Genomic DNA, 23,039 nt, shown 5'->3' on the forward strand with positions numbered 1-23,039 from the left:
GATTCATTAATCGACATTGACTCATCTAAAAATTAAATTCATGAAAAGCAACAGAGGGGACAGACGTTTCTAAAGCTCACATGCAATTTGCAGAGAAAAACAAGAACAATGACCCCATCTAGTGCTCAATAGATGAAACTCCAACCCTAATGTAACCAAGCTGTTAATGTTGTTGTTGTTACAACATTGTTGTTACAGGCCTGTTAAGTAACTACTGGGAGGGATGCAGGGTTGTTTTTTAGCCAAAGATCGTGCCACAATGCAGGGGTTTTGTGGCACAATCTTTGGCCAAAGCCCACACAAGTTGGGGTCTGATCAGCCTCGGCTGGGTCACCTGGAGGAGGGTGTGTGCTGTTGAAAGACCTGAAACACCTAATGATACATCATTGAAGATGTGTCCAGATGCACCATTAGATGTATTCTCACAACAGTAATCTGTAATAGTGCACAACTATAAACAAAAATGTACGCCACATTGTTTAGTTGTGACATGAACTAATCATGTATTTTTTATGTGTGCATATGCAACCAGGATTACTGTATACTAACAGAAAACAAAAATGTATTAACCAGTGTTTCTTAATTAGAGATTGCTTTGCGAGGGAAAAAAAAAACATCAAACGGTGCATTTAAAAACCTATGTCATCGCCGTTTTGCATTCCAAACCTTCTGTCATAACTTGACTCTACACCTTGTTGCTTCCAAAGGCTGAGTTTTCACAGCAGCTCTAATATCATTCTTTACTTGAAAGAGGTGATGGTGTAATTTTAATTCTCTGCACCGGATACATTTGCTTTCAGATAACAGAACATAAGAGCATTTCAAAGTAACGTAAAATAAAGTTATTCTTATACATGTAGTTTGCCCAAAAGTATACAAATGTTAATATTTCTTTGGTCTAAATTGGAATCTATTAAGTTTACCAAGGTAAATTCGTGTTAGCATGTATTAACACATGTACTATTGTGCTTGGTGTATTTCTTCTCCATTCCGTTTGTGTACATTTCACCTCAGAGGTGTGTACTGTAAAGTTATCAGCAAGCATGTTTGCATATCACCCTGTCACCAGAGCTGTATACGGCAATACATACTGTATATATACCCATGTGACACAGTGACTAACAATTATGAGTGTAACAAAAGTCAACCTCAAGTTCCTCAGTTTCAGAGTGAAAGAATTCCACTCATCGTACACTTGAATAAACTAACGGTCCTTGAGTGTAAGCATCGTGCAAGCAAGTCGTACAACAACTGGCATCATCTCTGCTCCGTGAAGGTAAGCGTCGCTCACCTGACATGACGTCATGCTCTCCGCGGTGCTGAAGGCGTGATGTCAGAGTCCATCCTCATCCTTCTCCGTGCGCTGGCTGGGTGGCCCGGAGGAGAGAGCGGGATCTCCATCTGCAGGAGGCGGAGAAGACTGCAGGCTGCAGCGATCCTTCACCGGAGCACCGGGGAGCTCTTCCACGCAGGAAACCGCTATCCGTGAGGCTGTACCATGTCTGACTTTGACAGCAACCCTTTCGCAGACCCGGACTTCAGCAACCCATTCCAGGTAGCTGATGTGGACATGAACATAACGGGACGGCTCAGAGAGGCCAGTCATACATTAGCATCCTGCTGCCTTGCTGCTGCTGCTAAGAGTTAGCACTGGGAGCTAGCTAGCCGAATGGATCGACGCCTTCATCACATCTTAAACTGAATAATTAATGATGATTTTTTACCACTATTGATGGTTAAAATCGCCCCCGTTGTCAGAGGAAATGATGTTAGCCTGCTAGGTGCCAGCAGTGGCTGTTAACTGTTGTTTATTGCTGACTGCTGGACTGCTAACCTCCGTCTCTGACGCGGTGTGGATCTCTTGCTTTCACTTAGTATCAAGCTTCATGTGTTTTATTGAACAGTAGCTTGGCTTTAGTGGTGGCTTTAATAGACAGTCATTGACGATGTGCAGTTTGTGCACGACTGTCGCAGGGCGCACTTTTACACCGTCATTCTCCAGTCCATTCAATGCACAATGTTATTGTTTTTCTTTGTCGTGAATAGTACTACTGCCGAGTACTTATGGTGCAATGATCCGTTGGTTGGCCCCGTTATAGTCACCAAGTGCTTCATTCCATTCTGAAGGCGTCACCCTCTGTATGAACCTGTGTCATGATGCTTTCACAGTTCACCTCCCAGTCCTCCTGTGATCAGCCCCTACAGTATCTGCTCACTCCCTAGTCAACGCAAAAGTCTGAAGGACAGTAGGGAACCACACTTTATCACTAGCAGAAATGTTGTGACACACTACTACATCTGTTTGAAAACCAGTAAGGAATATGGAAATATGGTGACACACAGGCAATCAGAGGAACGTATATTGTACTATTCTCCATTTTTAATATAGATAAACAAACAATACGAGTGAGCAAAGGTGATCAATGATTCATTGATGTACTGTACTGTATTTTTCTCTCTTTATTACTGCGGTAATCAAAAATCAATTATGTTTACAGAACTTTGCCATATATGTCTACTGCTTAAATTACTGTGTCCGTGTACTGTAATACATACATGAATATACATACATACATACTGAATTTCCCTGGGAGTGGATGGAATCTTATGTCGGAAGCCTTTTGTGAAATGTTAATGTATATCTTTTTTTGTTCTTCTCTTCTCTGCAGGACCCTTCTGTAACACAGGTGACCCGTTCTGCCCCTCCTGGTGGCTTAGAGGAATATAACCCATTCACAGATGCCAGGACGGTAAGAACGTGATGGCGTTGTTGCATATGACCTCATTTGACCTATTACCTGACTTCTATGTTGCTCAGCAGCTCTGTCACTGATGATTTCACTCACAGGTTGTGGCCTGATTGCAGATAGTTTTTTAATCTATATTTTTTCCTGGTGTGCAGGCTGCTCCGGGAAATGCCCCCAAAACTGCCCCGCCACCAACCCAGAATACACAACCTGCCATCATGAAGCCAACAGAAGAGCCACCGGCCTACACACAACAACAGACTCAGGTACAGGTGATTCACAATCTGCAATTTATCACAGTTGTACTTCCTCCGGTGTTGGTTGAATATGTTGAACCAGGCAACTAGATGCTGCTATGGTGAAATGTCCTGCATCACGGAGGTATTTTCTAGATCACATACATTCTCCTGTATAAATGAATGTGTTCTTTGCAATATGCAAGGTTCATTTTTGTGGTTACTCGCAGATTGAACAAGTTCCCTCTCATAGTCTTTGCAGCCAAAGCCCCACCTCCTTGTCAGTCCAAGTGAGAGTCCAATTGCTGGTTATTCTAAAAAATGCTATTGACAGCATCTGTTTTGTTGGGTTGTTGTAGTAACAAATGTCTGCATGAGGAACACATTATTGGCTACTTATTGATAACATCTTCCCTTTGAGGTCCATTTATAGTAGATTCAAAAAGTGTGACTAATATGCCATTAGTCAGGAGTTAACTAATGCCACTCAATGGCATTATGTGATTTCAACTCTGTTATTCTCATTTCAACATGGAAGTTGTTGAGAACGACTTCTGAATATTATGCATGCTTACCATCGGCTCTTGATATATGTATTGTAATTCATGTACAGTAAATAGATTAAACATTCTAAATACAGTTACGGATATCAGTCCTTGTAAATGCATTAAAAGACTAGTAAAATGTATGGTAAGTAATAAGTAATATTTTAGAGTCTGATCATAATGTTCAGTTCTTCCGCTCCTAGTGTGTTCAGGATTCACATAATGTATACTTCCAAAGATATTGAACCAAAACAAACAAATCCATGTCATTTCTTGCTGATCAGTAGCCGTAGTTGGCATCCATCTCATCAAACCACGGCCATAGCTGGGCCTGTTAGCCTCGCTGTGATGGTTGTGGTCCTTCATGCTTCAGTATTGGTGCTTCCATTTCTTTATTTTCTCACAACATTGCTTTACAGAGACCGCAAAAGCTGAAATATTGTGTTGAAGAATCGCACTGTGAGCTACAAGAGGCTTGCATTTACTTTGAGCTCAGCTTGCTAAAAAACACGCCCCATCTCTATCGACCAATCAGCTAACAGCGATGTCACACACCTCCCTTCATCCTTTGTTCTAGAACTATGTTGGAGGACATACAGAAAATCAGGGCTATTGTCCCCGCTCCTCCTGGAAAAACTGATGTGTTTTCACTGTCACCTGGTTCTACCGGAGTGGAACTGGAAAAGCGTCATATGGCTGTCGTGCCATCAAAAAGATTCCATCAACTGCCCAAGTTTTTATTTTTACAGTTAAATAGATTAATAAAGATATGTTATTTATATCAGTGTATGCATCCATTCCAGAGGTCAGTTTTTGGGCCATTTTTCACCCGGTCCCTGTCAATATTTGTCCAATTGCGCCCTCTTGTGTTAGGGATATACCCTGCTGCTCATTCGTGGCTTTGGCAAAGTGTATGTAAAATATTCTGCCCTTTTATGTTTTTGTTAATTTATTCATCATTTTTCTGCTCATCTTATGTAATAAAACCATTCTGAATAAGTATAAATGTATCTTGTCCATTTTCCTCATTGAAGGTTTGCCAAGAAATTAATGTCTCCCCATTGTCATTTTCTTAATACCAAAGTCAAATATCGGCCCAGAATATCGGACTGATACAGGTTATCGGCTTTCCTAAGCCACCAGTATCCCTTAAAATATTATAGATCATTCTGCAGGCTTATAAGAAATGTATCATACTGAATCAATCAATTAACATTGCGACATATATCATATTGTGAGCTGAATAGTATATTGTATCATGAGATCAGTGTATTGCTACAGCCTCTTTTATGCTCAACTTTTTCCAACTTTCTATTAAACTTTTTTAATGTGTGCTTGCTGTGATGCGTCTCATTTTTTTGTTTGTAAGATCTTTGATCATTCTGCTGTTTTCTTTGTACTTTTTCATGGTTTTGTTTCATTCCACTGGCTTAACAGCGCCGGAGTCAGGTACTTCTTTTCACCTGTTACTGTTTCGCTCCTGCCCCTGCTAGCATCCTCTTTAACTCAGCCACTCTCCATATGAGTATGAACATTCTCCCCATCTAACACACGTTTGTAAACTTGAGTGGAAAGCTGTAAATAAGGACATTTTTCATGCAGTGTTTTGATCACTGGCATAATGTTAACATATTTGAATGTCACTGTGTTGCGATGGAGCTGCTAGTCAACGTAAACAGGCGAGACAAAGTGTGCTTTTCCTGCTAATGACCTTCATTTGTGGTTGTTGTAAGGAAAAACAAGTTTTGAACCTTTCAGCTCTGAGAGAGTTTCTGTGCTGCTATACAGGACCAGGCTCGCGCTCAGGCCGAGTTGTTGAGAAGGCAGGAGGAGCTGGAGAAGAAGGCAGCAGAGCTCGACCGCCGGGAGAGAGAGCTCCAGTCCCACAGTGTAGCAGGTACGGTGGAACGCATTGACTGTTGTCATTTAAAAGTGGAATCCTGAAGAAAGCAACTATCTGAGTATATTTCTGTCTGCGATGAGTTTGCTTCAAGCGATTATTTCTATTCATCTCATTCCCCTCTCAGGGCGCAAAAACAACTGGCCGCCTCTGCCGGAGAAATTCCCCGTGGGCCCATGTTTCTATCACGACATTGCAGTCGACATCCCAGTAGAGTTTCAGAAGACTGTGAAAATTATGTACAGTATCTGGATGTGTGAGTGGATCCTGCACATTACTGCCCCTATTGGAGATATTACAGATGAAGGACTGCAGATGAAACTTCAATCCGGTTGTTTCTTTTCCAGTTCACGCGGGCACGCTGTTCGTCAACATGTTTGGTTGCCTCGCCTGGTTCTTTGTGGACCCGAATCGCGGTGTAGATTTTGGCCTGGCGCTGCTGTGGTTCCTGCTGTTCACTCCCTGTTCCTTTGTCTGCTGGTACAGACCTTTATATGGAGCGTTCAGGTACAACTGCTTTTGTAACAGCACGTTGTGATTGAGACGGATTTAATGGTCCAGAAGAGGAGTGTTTTTTTTTTACCTTGTTTTCTTTCTCCCCTCCAGAAGCGACAGTTCATTCCGCTTCTTTGTCTTCTTCTTCGTCTATATTTGTCAGTTTGGCGTTCACGTACTACAAACGATCGGCATCATCGGCTGGGGAACCTGGTGAGTCAGTAGGAAAACCACAGATGGTGTTTTCTCTGAGATCTTCACTGACGCTGTCGTGGCTTATTGTCAGCGGTTGGATCGCAGCTTTGACTGGTCTGAACACCAGCATCCCCGTGGGCATCATCATGTTGCTTATCGCAGCTCTGTTCACTGCTCTGTCTGTGGGCTCGCTCATCATGTTTAAGAAGGTAACTCTCTTTTTTTTGTCTTCGGCATTCCACACTAATGACATGTTATGAATTATATATATCATAAATATTTGGGATTTTGGAGAAGAGTGTGACAGGTTTAGGCACCTTGTGGACGCACAAATGAATATTTAAAAACTCAAAGCATATCGAAAGTTATCCAGACAGACAGCGAGAGAGAAGTAAAAAAAAAACGTGGGTCTCCACTCTTACTTTTTCCCGACTGCCAGCATCACTGCCCTTACAGAAGCCCCAAGGTGACTAAAGGTGCACAGCAACTCAAAACTCAACACATACTCCCATCCACCTCACACCATTCAATTGATAAATGACAAACTAATCACAGAAAATACCCACAAACAGGCTCTTCAGTCTCTCCTTCCAAAATAATAAACGTATATTGTTGTAAATTTTACCTGTTTTTAAATGAACTTAAATTATTTATTAATCTTTTTAAACCAAAAAGAACTGCATTTAGGCTCCTACACCATGTTTTGTGTCTTGGTAAACCTTCTAATTCCGCCCCCTCTCTCTGCAGGTGCACGCGCTGTACCGCACCACTGGTGCCAGTTTCGAGAAGGCTCAGCAAGAGTTTGCAACTGGCGTCATGTCTAATAAGACGGTTCAGACCGCAGCTGCCAATGCCGCAGCCAACGCCGCCACCAACGCTGCCCGAGGAGCCTTCAAACCTCACCCATGATCGTGACCGCTCACTCAGACATCATGCCAAAGTAGGAGACGGACAACTATGGCAGCGCTGGTTCTGACAGACATCCAGACCCGGGGGAGGCGAGTCAAACACCTGCGTTCTCTCATGAGAAAATATCTGTTGTAGCCGTCATACTAACAATATCTACGCATATCTTGTTGAATAACAAGTTAAAGAATATTTTAAAAAGCTCTAAATAGAGATAACTACTTTTCAGTTTTAACTTTTTACTCGACCAATATCAAAAATAAGGAAATGCATACACAATAAATAAGCCTGAAATAAATATCTTTATATTTATTGTGCTGTTTAGTGCTAAATCAGTGATATTTCTTTGAAAAAAAATGACAGACTAATATCAATATGATTAAGCATTGTGCCTTGAGGACTGATAGTTTTAATCTATGAATTTGGCTATCAGCTTATTATTCATAAAACAATTAACCATTGAATAAAAATAAAATGTGATATAAACAATTACTCCCTCATTAAATTCCAAGAAAATGAATGATTAAAAGCATGGCACTAGAAACAGCAACAGATATTTTCATCCAAAAAGAGTGTGGACGTGTCCTCAGAGGATGTGCTGAACCTGCTGCTCCTGTAGAGGTGGATGGTTTCAGGGACCAGCGCGGCTGTACTTGTTCGTCTTCACTTCGCTTCATCCACCAACCCCCAGTGAGGTGACTGCTCTCATCATTCGTCTCGGTGACTCCGGGTTTGGTCCCATGTGTGTAAGATTCCTCTCTCCACCTCCATCTCTGTCCACCCCAGGAGTGAGTATTTCAAAGTGGTTGATGATCAGCATTAGTGAGATGGGAGCTCTCAAATATCTGCATGTCCCACCGGCTGTTTGGCTTGTCCATGGTTTTACTTCATTACGTCCTGAAAAATGCCTTTTCAGATCCTCGTGTGGCGACACAGACACGCTCGTATTTTCTACCAGGCTGTCTTGCTGTTTGTTTTTAATCATCTAATGCTGCTATCCATCCGACGACCACTCTCCTCGCTCGCTGACGTATTCGACTCAGTCATAAACTTGTACTGTGTGACAGGATGGACAAACCTAGACTAGAGTTCACCTTTTTTTTTTGGAGCAATATTTTCAAAGTTCTTGGTGAATGGATGAAATATTACGAGGGATTATAATCCTAGAAGTGAGCAAGTCTGTGGTTGGTTGCTGGTAGGTCTGGGATGGTAGCAACCTGGGACGTGTGGTCAGGAGAGGCAAGTGAGGCTGTAGCCCACTTGTTGTCATGCGCTGGAGAATGTAAAATGAAAAATGTAAGTGTATGTTTACCAGAAATTAGTTTCTATTTAACTTACAATAGTTTGGGATTTTTTTGTCTCGTACGTTAACAATCGTATGATGGCTGTGAAGTGAGACGTGCACTTCTCCTGCCTCATGCTAGGGGGCAGAATGAGTGATAGCAGATGATGACCTGTTAGCTGGTGTGCAGCCAAACATTCATCTGTTTCTGTCTGATGAAGTTGAGTCAATGAACCTGACCACATGTCACTGGGAACAACCATCTAGTCATTAAAGTGGATCCATGAAACACACTGGTGTGATCTGGAGGAGCCCATTGTAGCTCATGTATCATCATCATCATATCTATGACTGGTGTCGCACGTTCCAACTATCAGCTTACCTCATTTATTTTGAAGGCATCTGCCGAACAGTTGATCCCAAGATGGCACGGCCCTGAGCTGCTCCTGAGCAGGTCCGCCCACCTAGCGAAACACTCATTTCAGCTCAGCAAGTCATGTGACATTGAACCTGAGTAGCGTTGCTGCCAGGATCAACTTCGTCTGAGCACCGATACAGTACAAGTCTATGACCACAAACCAAGCTGCAGTTAGTTGGCGATGCCACTTGCCTTTTTTCTGACCTGGACAGTGAGGTCAAACCTCACTGGCTAAATGTCTGTTTACCGAAAAACAAGTGTTGTTTTCATGTTACACTGATGACATCACCAACACGAAACACATCCCACACGTGTTTAGATCCTGTGATTCATGGCATACTAGCACGCCGTTGCTGCTAACTATATGGACGTGTATGGCAATTGTTTTGAAGCGCCTCCTGGTGGTGAAATGCTGCGTGGAGACGTGCATGAGCGATGACCCGCGACGGCTACTTCTGTGATCATTACGGAGTGTTAGTCCTGCAAGTGTTACCAAGGTATTTATCTTCAAGGAATTAGGCCTAACAACAGTATTCTCATGTTATATTGCACATCTCCTGTTGATTTTGTGTTTCTATTTATGCTGTAAGTTAATTTCACTGTTTTGGTTTGTATTTTGGATATGAATGTAGCTGCAGTGTTTTAAAGGGGCCATGGAATGAAAATGGTTTGTTTAATATTGAGATTTGCTTCCTGTTTTTTTTTTGTATTGTTTTGTTTTGAACTGTTTTTTTTTTTCATGCCAATTCTTTTCATAAACTCGGTATGAATCAGGCAATTAAATATTTTGTTATACTAATTAAAATTATTATTTTTGGTTTTTCAAATAGTCAAATATTTTAGAATATTGAGCTTCACCTAAACATGTTTTGCTCCAATGCTCAAGGTCACGACGTGTTCTATGACCCCTTTAAACAGAAAGTGTTGGTTTGTGTGGACTGTGTGAATGAAAACTTCCTCAAGTGTTACTCTACTGTGCAGAAGCTGTGAGAAAGTTACCAAAAGTCTGTTGTAGATTCTCATCTTGCTTTGTGACGTGATCACCCACTGTTTTTTTTTTTGTTTTTTGTTTTTTTTTGTAACTTTCTTCATCTCTCAAACTCCTCTGACGGTTCCACGTAGCTTTAGTTGTGGACAGTTTGTTCTATAAAGCGAAAACCTTTGTTAGTAATCGCTTGGTGTTATCGACGAGCTAAACTGTCGCTATTTTTTTTTCTTCGGTTTATGATTGGTGACTGTGTTATTCCAGTGAATTAGAGACAGAATATCCACGCTTGTACATTTTGTAAAGAATTTGATCCCGAGTTATCAATCAAGTGTAAAAAGAGAAAACATGTACTGCACTCCTGTCTGGCCTTTGTCGCATGTGAAATAGTTTTGAGTTTTGTATATTTATGGTATTAACATGAAATAAAATTTGAGAGAAACTTTGGCATTTTTACATTCATTGGTCACTCAGTTCTGTTCCACAGTTGTCTAGTTCTTCTGTTTGCTGCAACAGGTTATCTGTGCAGAGCAGGGAGTTGATGGACAGCACCAGTTTGACAGAATTGTTTTATGAAATAAACCGCACAACCACCACCTGTAGTCCAAGCCAGAATGTTAAAATGGTTTTAATATCAAACACATACTTTCTCTCCACATACAGAACATGAACCGCGATGTGCCATGAACGCTGTTACTCTTGTTAATGTAACAAAAACAGCTAACTACAACAACTTACACCCATCAACATACTACAGCTCCACTATTGCACTTTATCTACAATGGCTGACAGAGGACACCTTTTTCATCTTAAAGATCAAAACTTTTAGCTCTAAATATTAAACACAACACGAACTTCTGTCTTTCTCGGTTTCTCTTTACACGTGTGGCAACAGAGAGAGGCTCTGAAAGTTATTAAGCTGCAACAACCTCTTTTACGAGAGGAATTCCCTTTGAAGCAAATCATCCCTAATGTGTCCCACATTTGGCGTTACCCCGAGCTGCTGGCCAACGATTTGTGTCATCACACGTGCGCGTGCGCCCGCTGATTTAGTGGGCACAGCTGCTGACGCTGAGGGGCTCCCGCGTGTTTACGGCCACAAACATTGACTTCGTAGCGACTTTTTAGCGTTTCATTCCGCAGGCCAGTTTTAAGGCAGGTAAGAAAACCGCTACAAGGAAACAAACCACAGACAACATTAGCATTGAGGCTTGTGAAAAAAAACCTGTTCAAAGAAATGACTTGTACTTCTACTGTGAGTTCTAAAGTCTACCCAAAACCTGTTTCAGTCCAGGTTGAAATTGTCTCTTGATGATGATGGACAGGCAAAATGTCAACTATGTTGAAGGCAAGCTGCAGGAAACCAAGTCCCTGGAACTGGCTTGAACAATGTGATGAACTCAGAGAAGGCAGATGAGACTCTTCCCCTCCTCTATCTCCTCCTGCACTTTGTCGCTGGAGGTGGCGATTTCGGCCTGGGCGGACAGTACGGCGCAGAGGAACGTGGCCAGAGTTCCTCCGATGGCCGTGTAGAAGGCCCAGCCCAGCGTGCACTGAGCTGGTCTGAATGGCGAGGCCTCCTTGCCGCAATAGCTGATGACCTTGTCTGACCCCCAGCCGCCCGGGTACAGCATGAGACCCACCATCAGCAGGAGACCTGGAGGAGGAACCGACAGGAGAGGTAAACATCTCAGCAGCTGGTGACTCAGGAGGGAACAGGCAGATCTGAAGTGGTGATGATAGAAGAAACCACTTTCCACCCCCTCACTAGTGAGGTCATGTAATCACATGCTACGTTGCAGACAACAAACCTGAATTGTTGGAGCATGACTCAGGTCCCAGCAGGATGGTGGGATGTTGCAATATTTTGTCAGTGGATGGAGAGATTTATGGACCATGTCTGCTTGTGAGTACACATTAGATGAGCAGGGCTTGCTCTCTCACCTGCGATGGCTTGCATCAGGCCGCAGATGTTGAATAAACTTTTCTTCAAGATGCTCTGGAAGCACAAGCTAAAGATGGAGATGCAGGCCACAATCCCCAGCACCAGGGTGCCCGCTGCAAGGAACAGCATGGCTGCCTGCCAGAAGCCGCTGGCCACTTCCGCAAAAGTCCCGGCGTAAGGTCCGCAGCTGACCCCGGCCGCCCTGCTGCCCACACGCAGGCAACGGCTGTAGAGGCCCAGAGACGGCCGGTACTCTCCCGGGTCCCCTCCTGTCCTGCTGGAACTGGAGTCGGGGCGCGGGGACCCCAGCAGCCAGTCGGGGCTCATGAAGGCGATGAGCTCAGCGAACGCCACGACGATGCTGAGCAGCGTCCAGAGCATGGAGCGGCACGTCACGATCACATGACACATGGTTGATGGTTCACCAAGGCTCTCCAGTCGACGTTTGGAGACAGCTACAACGCACCGAAACAGCTTCCCTCAGCCATGACCTCACCTGCAGACACACACGTTCAGGAGTTAGCTTTACACACTTTTGGAGACGCTTCACAAGAGCAACCCCCAATGAAGTGAACATGAGCAACACTCCATCAAGCAACAGCCCTGCGATGCCAACAATGATTCATGGGGGGAGACGCTGTGACGATGATGATGGTCCAGCCGCTAAACAACTCCAGCTTAAAGTCACTACAAGTCTCAGAATATCGACACTCACTCAGCAGTATGACCAACAACACACGCATAAGCAGCCTGTGTGGAGCTCAGACAGCAACTTCTCTCATAGCCTGCCGTTGTGTTTTCAACTATTTGTTATTTCTTTCGAGCACAAATGTGACAAGGCCGAACAAGGAGATGATGCTAGGTTAGAGGAACGTTAGCGTCATTAAACTTTGACTCATTCTGTCGAGTCATGATGGGTAACATGTTAGGAGCACTAGCATCAGCTGCATGCACCAGTGTTGGGACTAATAAAGGCGTCCTAACATCAGCTACAACTTTTAAAATCAAATGTCAAATGAGGTCACAGTTACCATGACATCCTAAAAGCTAAATGATCAAGGAAGGGTTTCTCAGAAATACTGCGATATCACAAGCCACTAGAATTACAGACACTGGATGGGAAGATGTAGCTCCTGTGTTCAGAGGTCAACATCATCTCCGTCTGCCTCGGAGAAGAATGAGCTCAGCACCAGAGGAGCTCGACAGTCACCCGGACGTCTGTCGTCTTTGAGGAAACAAGGGCTGCTGACATCTTTGTACTGTCACACATCTTGTGTGACAGTACAAAGATGTGCCTGGAATTATTCCATTTAATGAATGACAAACAACTATAAAAACAAATTAAAAGTAAAGTACTGTAATATTTTGACTTATTGACATTTAAGTACCCATTTTGTTGTGCAGCTAAATTAGTTTCAAGCTAACAAATAGTTAGCACGCTAGCTTCTAGGGTTGCTAGGAGGTTTAAGAGGCCAGATGACTAGAATAGTGTCAAACAGGTTTGCCAGCGTCAGGAGTGCTGTGGCTGACTGGGTGTCGCCACAGACTTCAGCTGGCGTCCCTTGAGCTGCGATTACACTTCACCAAGTCTCTGCTGTGATGTCCACAAATGAGCAGCTCTGACTCTTCAAACCACTGGCTGACTTTAAACACACCTTTGTCAGGACTGTCAGAAGAAAATGCATGTCATCTTCTTCGTCTCTTACTGGAAATCCTTTCTCCCAAACCTCACAGGGCTCAGAGTATGTTGTTACACTTGAAACAGTCAGTGTTAATTCAGGGAGTTGATTTAAAGAGATACTGTTTTCAAGTTTATGAGACTGATATTTACCCTCACGTGAGCCTGTTATTACAAGAAGAATGAAAGGAAAACTGAAGTTAAAGCGAAGGCTTTCTTGTTCCGGCTCTGGAAAAGGCTAAAAAGTAATTGCAACAACGATAAAGTGAAAGTCTGCCACCACACGTAGCATCGAATCACATGAACCAGCGCACAGGCCCATGATAATGGCTGTTAGAATAAGTCTCTGCAGATGTGTTTAAGAAAGGCGTTTTCAAAGTTCCAAGTCAGAGTGAATTAAGAGGAGATTGATGGAGCTGGTGAAGGAGGTGTTACTCCCGTCGAGGTTATGCAAGGACTCAAGTCGTTCTTTGGTTTTCACAAGCATTTATTTCCAATAATGCCGTCAGAACTACAAAAACACGTAGAACCGACATTAACACACAAAACTGAAAACAGTCTCATGACGTACAGACAACACCAACAAAACCAAAAAAAAAACCTCATTGGCCTCATGAAACACTCAACAGGGTAAAGCACTTTTGCAGTCATCCACACAGGTCTTCGCTGTCCTCGTGTTTCACTGACTCTGCGGTGTTCACTCTCTCTCAGTCCCCCCCCCCGCAACGCGACCAAGCAGAACAGAAAAAACATAGGAAGTCAGAAAATATTTTAAAAATACATTAAAACTTCCTGCTTTTCTAATGGCAGCTTCAGGAGGTTTGAAGGTTTGAGGGAAGAGGAAGCAGAGGACAGGGTGAGATGGAGGAAGATGATCCACCCCTGAAGGGAGAAGCCGAAAGGAAAAGAAGAAGAGCCCTGGATGATAAGCCAATCAGGCGGCTCTGTCGAAGCTCAATCCCATCTTGCTCTGGCACCCACTAAAGCTGTGGCACAGTGGGTCATCAGCAACGCAGGTGCCTCGCTCTGCTGCAGGCTTCTCTTGAGACTAGCATTAGGATGACGGTGACGTTGGTACAGGTCTGTCTGATCCAGGACCAGAACGCATTGCGATTGTCTGCATGGGTCATCTCGAACTGCCGTTGCCTAGCTGCATGCAGTTTGTTCAGCACTGTTTATACATGACTAAACATGGATAAATATTTGTGTTAAAAATGCAACTGAAACATGAAGTCAGGATGGCAGAGCCTCAAAGAAGACTATAGCAGTCTCTTCCAGGCTCTTTTAGGATGACAGAACTTCCTGTTTGATATCTGCAAAACAATAAATCCCAAGGCAAATACTTCCACTTAATCTTACAATTTTAAAGCTTCTCGTTCATAAAGTGAAGATCAAAGAGAGGACACTGTTCTCCCTCTTTGCTGCTGTTGTCAGAGGTGTACCAGATCTTTGTTTGTGGAGGTGTCCAGATAAACTCGCTTCATTGCACACCGTGCGACATCACAGACCCGAGCGCCAGAGTGTCTGTGATGCTGCAGGAGATTTCCTAGAAGATGATATTTATCTTGGTCTAGCATTTAATCTCAACCTGCTCGTGCCCACACTCCTTGGGCTTCAGTTTAGGGTTACATGTGGGAGCTGCAGCTCTGACGCTCCAACACAAACACTGCACTGAATCAAAGAGTCTGACAAGGAAAGCAGCCGACCACATCAACCATAAAACAGGCAGAGGTAAGGCACATTTCCCAAAGTGGCCCTGCGGGAATCTGGGGGCTTCTTTGATACCACACCTGCACATAGGTGAGGCTGATATCATGTTGGAAATCATTTATAAAAATCATTAATAAAGAGCAAAGCAGCAAGTCACGGAATGGCTTTGGATGGCCAGATCTTTATTTATAAAGCAGCTTTGCATGAAAACAGAACCAAGGCCAAAGCAAGTGATGACGCAGAGAGCAGCACAGGCCTGAGTGGAGTGAAACCAAGAGCCCCTCGTCTGCCACAAATAAGATGTTCAAAGATAAAAGCAATAGTAAGATGAGACACACTCAAAATGAGTCAGAGTCAGACTAAGAAGATGAGTCTCAAGTCAAAGAAAAACAAATCTTCCAGACCACTGCTTCCACCAAATAAAGCCTTTGATAGCAGGACGAAGCTTCACCACAAGTTTGGTTTGGGACGATAAAAGCCAACTGACCATCGAAAGGATTTGATCAGAGAAACAAAAAAGACTACGAGCTTTCTAATCCAATGAAAGCATATTCATCAAATTCCTAACAAAAGGAAGTACTGAGGAACATGTTCTTTCTGCTCTTACACATTCATCTGAACTGAAAAATGGCATGGTATAAATTAGGTGCGGCCACAGATGTGAACCACAACATCGTGACTGATCTGCTCGCGCTCAGCTGCAGCTGTGGTCCATGAAACCAGCCACAGAACTGGTGATGAGACACCACCCACCAGCACCACCCTCACCACACCATTACATAAGCGACTTCAGCTGAAGTACTGAGTCCAAATAAACCTGACACCAAGTCATCCCTCCCCGGTGGTGGTGGTTCCACCTGATGGGGTTCCTTCACGCGCCTTGAGACTCCAAGCCAGGAAGCACATTACACACTGTTGCTTCAGAGAAAGTAGCCAAGCTTTCCTTGAGAATATGTGAAGAGCTGTGATGCTTCTAAATGGTGTGTGACGGTAGCAGTCAGAACTGGGCAGGACAAAACCTATCCCGCTTTTCATTAAAGAATGTGGGCAGCTGGAGGGGATGAGAGTCAGGAAATAAAGCAGCACAGCATGGATACAAAACACACACACATTTCTGGGAAATGACATCACAGGCCCTAACTTTTCTTTTTTTCTGGCCAACCTCTTATCAATGACAAAAAAAGTGTCCTGTAAATTTCTGCTGATTCTTTGAGGTGAAATTCTGCCCGACGACGCCAGCAGAAGAGCAGCTTAAAACAGGAAAGAAGAAACATAGGAAGACAAACGTGTGTGTGCCTGTGTGTGTACCTTTATCGTACTTTGTGGGGATCTATTCTTGACAAAACACTATCCTTGTGGGGACAACAGGTTGGATCCCAACCTCAATTTAAGGGTGAAATGGTTCAGAGTCCAGGTTCATGTTAGCCATTTGTTTTGGATGGTTAGGTTTTGGGGGAGAGGCTGGGGAAACGGTTATGGCAATGGACACAAGGATAGAAATACAAGTGTGTGTTTGTCTGAGCGTGCTTGTTTAGCTATACCTGTGGGGACCAATTTTTAGAAACACACCTCCTTGTTGGGACTGAATGCTATTTTTGGGGCCTTTTTGCGGGGTGCCAAAACGGGGCTAGATATACTTAGTGTATGGTGAATATAGTTTTTCAATGAATTCATCGCCAGTGAAAATGACTTGCTCATGTTCTAGCACAGTTATGGACTTCTGCTGTGTGTCGTATTGTGCTGTCGAAGCGTACAGTGAAGATATAGCTGGCCAAAGTGATTAGCCACAATGCTAATAATTGCGCTAGTCATGTTAGCCAACATATTGTAGCAAAACACAGTGTTTGTACCAGACTTGTAAGGTAATCTTTGTGTTTACTGTTGGTCTTGGGTGTTATCAAATGCACTTATTTTTGAGGTGCTAACAAACGCATAAGTGTCCATTACTCATTTTATTGTGTTGTATCACAGTATAGTGTAGATATAGCCAGCAAAACGCATTAGCTCTCACATTAGCTAATGGACGCTAGCATTTATCACACAGAAATAATAGTTGTATATGTCATTAGCAGTGTTTATGGTCCTTCTGGTTTGGACAAATGTAACATGCTATACCTCATGTTCTATCTGTAGATCCTGCCTCGCCTCACTGGCCGCATGACAGAGTTCCATCTCTGATGTTGAATGATACAGTAGATGCTTCTAGTGTCCCTTTGCAAGTATAAGCTGGACAGTGTTGTGTATATTGCCACCTGTGATGACATTTTTCGCTGTTTCACTTCGGTCTTTCCTCATAAACAAACATGGGATGGGGGGTGAGACCGGAGACCCAGCTTTACGACAGCTTGCAATTACACTCATTAACCAGCGGCGCCACCAAAAGCAAATATTATCAAACTACACACAGCCGCTTTAAGGTTTGGTTCAGAGTCCTGGTTAACGGTAGCCACTTGTTTTTCACGGTTAGGTTTATGGTGAGAGGCTGGGGAAAAGTCAATGAAATGTCCCTCAAAACACAAAAACATGATGCGTGTGTGTGTGTGTGTTTCCTTCCTTCCTGTACGTGCAGTGGTGAGTTTCCGTTCGAGAGTTGTTTGGTGTTGATATGGAGGTGCACGTCCATGCATCAGTGAAGTGTATAAGGGTGGAGTAGTTAGTGAACAAACATGTGCTTCGCTGTTAGTGTGTCTGTGCGATGTGTGTATGAATTTGGTGTTTTGACCCATTGGTGGAGAATAGAACCACATCATCTGCAAACGCTATAATGAGTTGGGTTAAGAGCTGCATCCAACTGTCATTTTTGACCCAATGAGTCTTTATCAACAGCTAACTCAGGAGAAACGCACACATTGATTCTGCCGGAATAGTAGACACAAAGATATTCAGCATCTCATCACCTCTGAATGTCCCACCTCTGAGGCCTGGAGTAGATCATGTGACACTCCAGTGATTCATCGTTGTCACAAAGAACCACACAGCATCTGAAGACTCCGCAGCACAAACATGTGAGTCATGACAGAATGACTCTTTGCCACAAGTTGGGTCTCATAAATGCTACAACAGGCTGATTGATGGCAGCTGTCCTGTGTGTGTGTGTTCATACATACTGACGCGCCTATAGAACGTGCTTCTCCTTTGATGTTGTTGGCTGAACTTCCATGTTCATAAACAGTATGTCTGTTTTCCTCCAATGGTGGTGGCATCACTGCCTGAACCAGTCATCAATGATCCACACTTAGTGCAGCACTAACACGGTGTTTAAGTCCAACAAACACAAAGCAAACAGGTAGGAGGACTCACTCACCCACAAAGTAATAGCATCAAAACGCATGACTTCCCTAGAGAGGGAGGTATGAGCCAAGCTCGTTTGTGTTTTCCGCGGGCCCTTGCCAAAAAAAAGCCCAAATTAAATGGGCCCACCTCATCTGCCGCGACCGAGCTCAACAAAAGAAACACAAAGGGAGCCGACACTGGCCCCTCGCTCACTTGTGGGCTCTCAAAGGACCAGCTACCGCGGGGCTCAGAATGTTCTCCTTCACTCTCAAAGACGGGCCGCCGTGGCCCCTATCCAGTGTGTGCAGCAGCCCGGCCCCTCTCTGACTCAGAGGCGGCCCCCTCACTTTCTGACGCACAAAGCCCCCCAGTGACCCTCACATTTCACTTACACAAAGACAAACACGACAAGAGCACGCTGTACTCTCTCCAACTTCTTCAGCCCTTCTGAGAGTCTTTTCTCTCCAAGGATTCCAGGAGGGCCTCCTCACCAGTCGAGAACCAGGCTTGTGTTCTTGTTGGGTGGAGGAGGAATTCATTTGGAGTTAGTCACGATAGAGTGCTGCATCCAAAATCTCTCCCAATTACTTCTACCGTGAAGTCTTTATGAGGCGAACTTGAGCATTAGAAAGTTGTCAGGGAGCAGCAGATGTGGGCCAATAAACAAGGCCTGAATATGATTCACTTGTCAGCGTTTGTTCCCAGAATGGAACTTCCATTTTATAACGCTACAATTGCTACAATCTAATGCAGCAAAAAAAAAATGCTGAGTAACTCTCACACCACATCTTTCATTCAAGTTGGTCTGATTCTATGGACTAAAAACATGATTCAAAAGAAAACCTCAGACATTGAAAAGCTCAAGTACCAGGCGCCAATCTCAACCGCAGTATGGAGGTGATGAACAACCAATAATGAATTGGATGCTGATTATAAGCATAATTCTCCGCCACTTCATAAGAGACACTCGAAGCACAAACACGCAACAGTAGGGCCGCACAGATCGATCAGCCGGTCGATTAATCGGCATTCGGCCGATACAGGCATTTATGACGTCATCATGATGGGCCTATAAAATGGCAAATATAAGCCAATTTTGTTTTTATTTATTTAATTCATTATGTAATAACATTACCCATCATACATGATAAAGGCCATCTCATCGAACTTGTTGCAACGCTGCAGTCCCACCTGCAGAGTAGTCATGCAGCTGCAGACATTAGAGCCAGCCAGCCACGATGGCAGTTGTTTGGCAATCCTTCTCCATCAAGAAAAATTATGACATGATCAACGTGTGCACTCACGGATTCAGGCGCAGCGTTATAAACAAGCCACTTGGCCACAAATCACTGCGCCAAATTCGAGTGCTATCAAGAGGCTAACGGACAAATGCTAACCGGAGCTAACTCCAGGCAAAACCAACACTAACAGAGTTTATTATATTGGAGAGCAGCAGCTCTGTTGTTGAAGACTGGAGCGTTACCAGCAACTAATAGCGCACCTCAGACACTCCCATGTAGTCGAAGAAAAGAGGAGAAGCCTGTCAGGTTATAATGCAACACTCCGGGATTTAGCAAGTGAAGTTTACATAGTAGGTTTGATCTGGGTTTGAAACATATTTATTTTGTATGAAGCACTTCACTTTTTTTATTTGTTTGTTCTTAATTTGCTTAAAAAGTTGCAATATTTTTATTACAGCGTTGTTTAGTATTATTGTTATTTAGTTTGTTCATGTAATTAATCTTAAAAAAAGACCTATGTGTGTGATTTAGTTGAGGAGAAAAAAAGTTTTTTAAAAAATCAGTAAAAATCAGCATCGGCCTGTTGCGACTTTCCAAAAAATCGGCAGGCGATATCGGCCAAAAAAGTGCTGATTGGTGCAGCCCCACACGACAGCCTGTGGAGCAGCGCTGCTTGAACATTGTGATGCAGTGGTTTTGGCTGCATTCTAATGAATGATACTTTGAGCCGACTTCATGAACTTAACACTCCTTCTGGCTGCGATAAATGACTTGGCAGGCCAGGCCTGGCCCCTGGGCCCTGAGTTGGACACACACCTTGCAAAACATCTCAGCTGAAGAAGGACTGCTGATGTCACCAAGCGTCTGCTGTCGAACCGTACTCCTGGAGCAACAGGTTAACACTCGCTCACAGGCAGGTTGTCAGATGTGATTCAGGGAGACAGGTCAGGGCAATCGCTCCGCAGTCGCCATGAAATATTTCCTGGAATCCCTCTGAGCGTTGAAGATACTGATTTGTGGTCAGACATTCTCGGAGGATTCTGATGGATGGATGTTGACTTCTTCCTTTCATCAGTGGGACACAGTCTGCCCTTGAACTCGGGAGAGAATAAACACTGAATCCTTCCCAGGTTTTGTTTAGTTTGTGATGAAGTACCACTTCCCCCCTCACACGAGCAGAGCTGCCTGGGTGGTTCGGGTGGAGGGGCCTCCTCCCTGCGCTCCAAGGACTTGGAGCAGCACAGGAGTGTGGTGTGGCTGCAAATAGGCATATTCAAACCTTTACCTCAATGTGATAAATAACAGCTGCAGTTATTTGCTGTAACACTGCAGTGCCATTATGCATGTTATTAGCAGCAACGCAGCTTTAACATGTCCAATTTGATCAAGTTCTCACTATTATTATCCAGTCTTATAGCTGCAGTAATTGTTTCAGCGCCACCTGTCACTGAGATTCACACCTTCATCTGCTCACTTCCTCCACCGCAGGGGTTCGACATGCAACCCAGAAGCAACACTGACAGTCAAGTGAATCATGGCTCTTCTGTGACAGCAGACTCGACAGCGCGTTTATGAGTCATACGGCCAACAATAACTAACGGGTTAACTAACGGTTTGATGCAGCACACGCGCGCTCTGGGAGAATTCTGAACAAATGCATCTTAAAATGACGTCACTGGCATATGTCGTGTTTTTATAAACAAATGACGGGATGTTTACATTCATTTATTTCTATTTTCAACATTATGACGACAAATGCGACACATGTTTTCCTGACCTCTACAACAATCTGTTTACTGGACGCCACTTTCAAATAAGTTGAATGACTTGAAACACCTGCACGTGCTTTTGTTGGCGAGTTACTTGCGACAATGAATGACTCGTGCGCGGCGGCGAGGTAAATATTGAAGTTTACTCACATCAGCGCCGACGCTCCTCTCGGCTCCTCGTCTCAGAAGAGCGCTTCTTCTCTGGAGCTCATTCACTCCAGAAGTTGTCACTCCTTCCCTTCCCTCCACTTACACTTCCCACTTGCAGCTGACGTCTCTTTTCTCCTCCCCCTCGCCCCCCTCTCCCAGCCCCCACTGCCACTGCCGAACGCACGGGGAAATTAACACCAGTTAACATCTGTATTTTACATTAATTCGTCCAGTTCAGGGAGCTTAAAAGCTGAATATCAGCCACTGGGACACACAATATTAGCATCCAGCAATCCATAATATTTGTCGCTTAAAAATAGAAAACTAATAAATACTTTAGTTTCACTGCCATGCCTGACTATTATTAACTCTTATTAGCAGTTGCAATTGCATGACCTAAATGTAAGCCCCAGAGAAGTTATTGAATGCCATAACGTTCACACAAAACTCGAACTTCGTTATTGTAGCAATTTTAACGGAAAATGGACGACATATGTTTGAGAAGTCGAAATACCTGCAAATGCTGCCCTCTGTTGAGCAAAATATCGAATTGCATAACATTTATTTATTTATTTCAATCGTCAGGAGTGAATAAATCGCGGGCAGGAAAATCATTAACCTTTGTAGTGATATATATGGTATAATGGATTCAGAATTAATGACATTTTTTCTATAGACTGCGACATCGTAGAACTCGCCTGCGTTGTTTCCAAGAGCCGTCGTTGTTTGTTTACTCATGAACCCAATAATGTGCGCTTTAAACCATCGTGGCTACAGTTCGCATAAACCGACACTAGATGGAGGCAGAGAGTCAATCTCGGAATTCAACACGGTTCCGTTTTCTTTTTAATAGTCATGATACATATCGTATTCGGGTTTTAATGACTGCACCTTAACTCATACAAAAAATAACGGCATTTGTCACTATGCCTGGTCAGCATAAGTAGTCGTTAGTCGCTTGATGCAGCAAATAAAATAATAAATAAATAATACAATAAAAATAAAGAGGCGTTATTTCAAGCCCATACAACTATACTATTTCAGTGTAGTTTGAGGCATGGAATATTAGCGGAGATAAGATTAATTCTGATGATTTCTGCTCTTTTAATGTTTTTTGTTTTTTTTTTTTCTTTCAGATTGTCTGTATTAGGTTTATGATACAGTCCTATACAATACTTCCTTGAAGATTGTAAGTGACAGTAAGCTCTCAGTCATAACACCTGATGTTAATAAGAAGCTGAATGGTGAAATTATCAGCGAACTTTGGTGCAGACAATTGAACAACTGACTGAAATGTGATTTTTCATCGTTTTCTGCCTTCAATATCCAAACATCACAAGCATGATGAGTTTCAGGACCCACAAAACACAGCTCTCCCAGCCCTGAACCCAAAATGTAAACTTTCCCAAATGTGGCAGTAAGAAGAGCTCAGTGGAGTGGAAACTTCAGCGTCACCGCGTCGTCCTCTTATCTCCACTTCTCAAACTCTCGTACATCATTCTGACAGGGGACCACTTATGTGGGTTTATTGGCTCTGAAAAGAGGTTGTTTGTTTCGGCAAGTA

At 43.5% G+C, this 23,039-nt stretch overlaps 2 protein-coding genes across 4 annotated transcripts; one reads left to right on the forward strand and one right to left on the reverse strand.

The window, feature by feature from the left end:
- Positions 1 to 1,246: 1,246 nt before the first annotated feature.
- scamp1 (secretory carrier membrane protein 1) lies at positions 1,247 to 10,140 on the forward strand. Of its 2 annotated transcripts, XM_053871585.1 has the most exons (10): positions 1,247 to 1,555; positions 2,670 to 2,750; positions 2,903 to 3,013; positions 4,966 to 4,977; positions 5,317 to 5,425; positions 5,556 to 5,684; positions 5,776 to 5,935; positions 6,035 to 6,136; positions 6,210 to 6,327; positions 6,866 to 10,140. In XM_053871585.1, the coding sequence occupies exons 1-10, from the start codon at positions 1,499 to 1,501 to the stop codon at positions 7,025 to 7,027; spliced, it is 1,041 nt and encodes a 346-aa protein (XP_053727560.1). In that variant the 5' UTR covers positions 1,247 to 1,498; the 3' UTR covers positions 7,028 to 10,140. The 2 variants fall into 2 exon arrangements, with proteins under 2 accessions (XP_053727560.1, XP_053727562.1); XM_053871587.1 differs by lacking the exon at positions 4,966 to 4,977 and having other exon boundaries at positions 1,254 to 1,555.
- A 178-nt stretch (positions 10,141 to 10,318) lies between these two features.
- LOC128762397 (LHFPL tetraspan subfamily member 2a protein-like) lies at positions 10,319 to 21,585 on the reverse strand. Of its 2 annotated transcripts, none has more exons than XM_053870627.1 (3): positions 21,476 to 21,585; positions 11,654 to 12,150; positions 10,319 to 11,366 (listed from the first exon to the last, which is right to left on the reverse strand). In XM_053870627.1, the coding sequence occupies exons 2-3, from the start codon at positions 12,063 to 12,065 to the stop codon at positions 11,110 to 11,112; spliced, it is 669 nt and encodes a 222-aa protein (XP_053726602.1). In that variant the 5' UTR covers positions 12,066 to 12,150; positions 21,476 to 21,585; the 3' UTR covers positions 10,319 to 11,109. The 2 variants fall into 2 exon arrangements, with proteins under 2 accessions (XP_053726602.1, XP_053726603.1); XM_053870628.1 differs by lacking the exon at positions 21,476 to 21,585 and adding an exon at positions 12,686 to 12,866.
- Between the last annotated feature and the right edge of the window lie 1,454 nt (positions 21,586 to 23,039).

The sequence above is a fragment of the Synchiropus splendidus genome, chromosome 7 (assembly GCF_027744825.2).
Source record: "Synchiropus splendidus isolate RoL2022-P1 chromosome 7, RoL_Sspl_1.0, whole genome shotgun sequence".
Lineage (NCBI taxonomy): Eukaryota > Metazoa > Chordata > Actinopteri > Syngnathiformes > Callionymidae > Synchiropus > Synchiropus splendidus.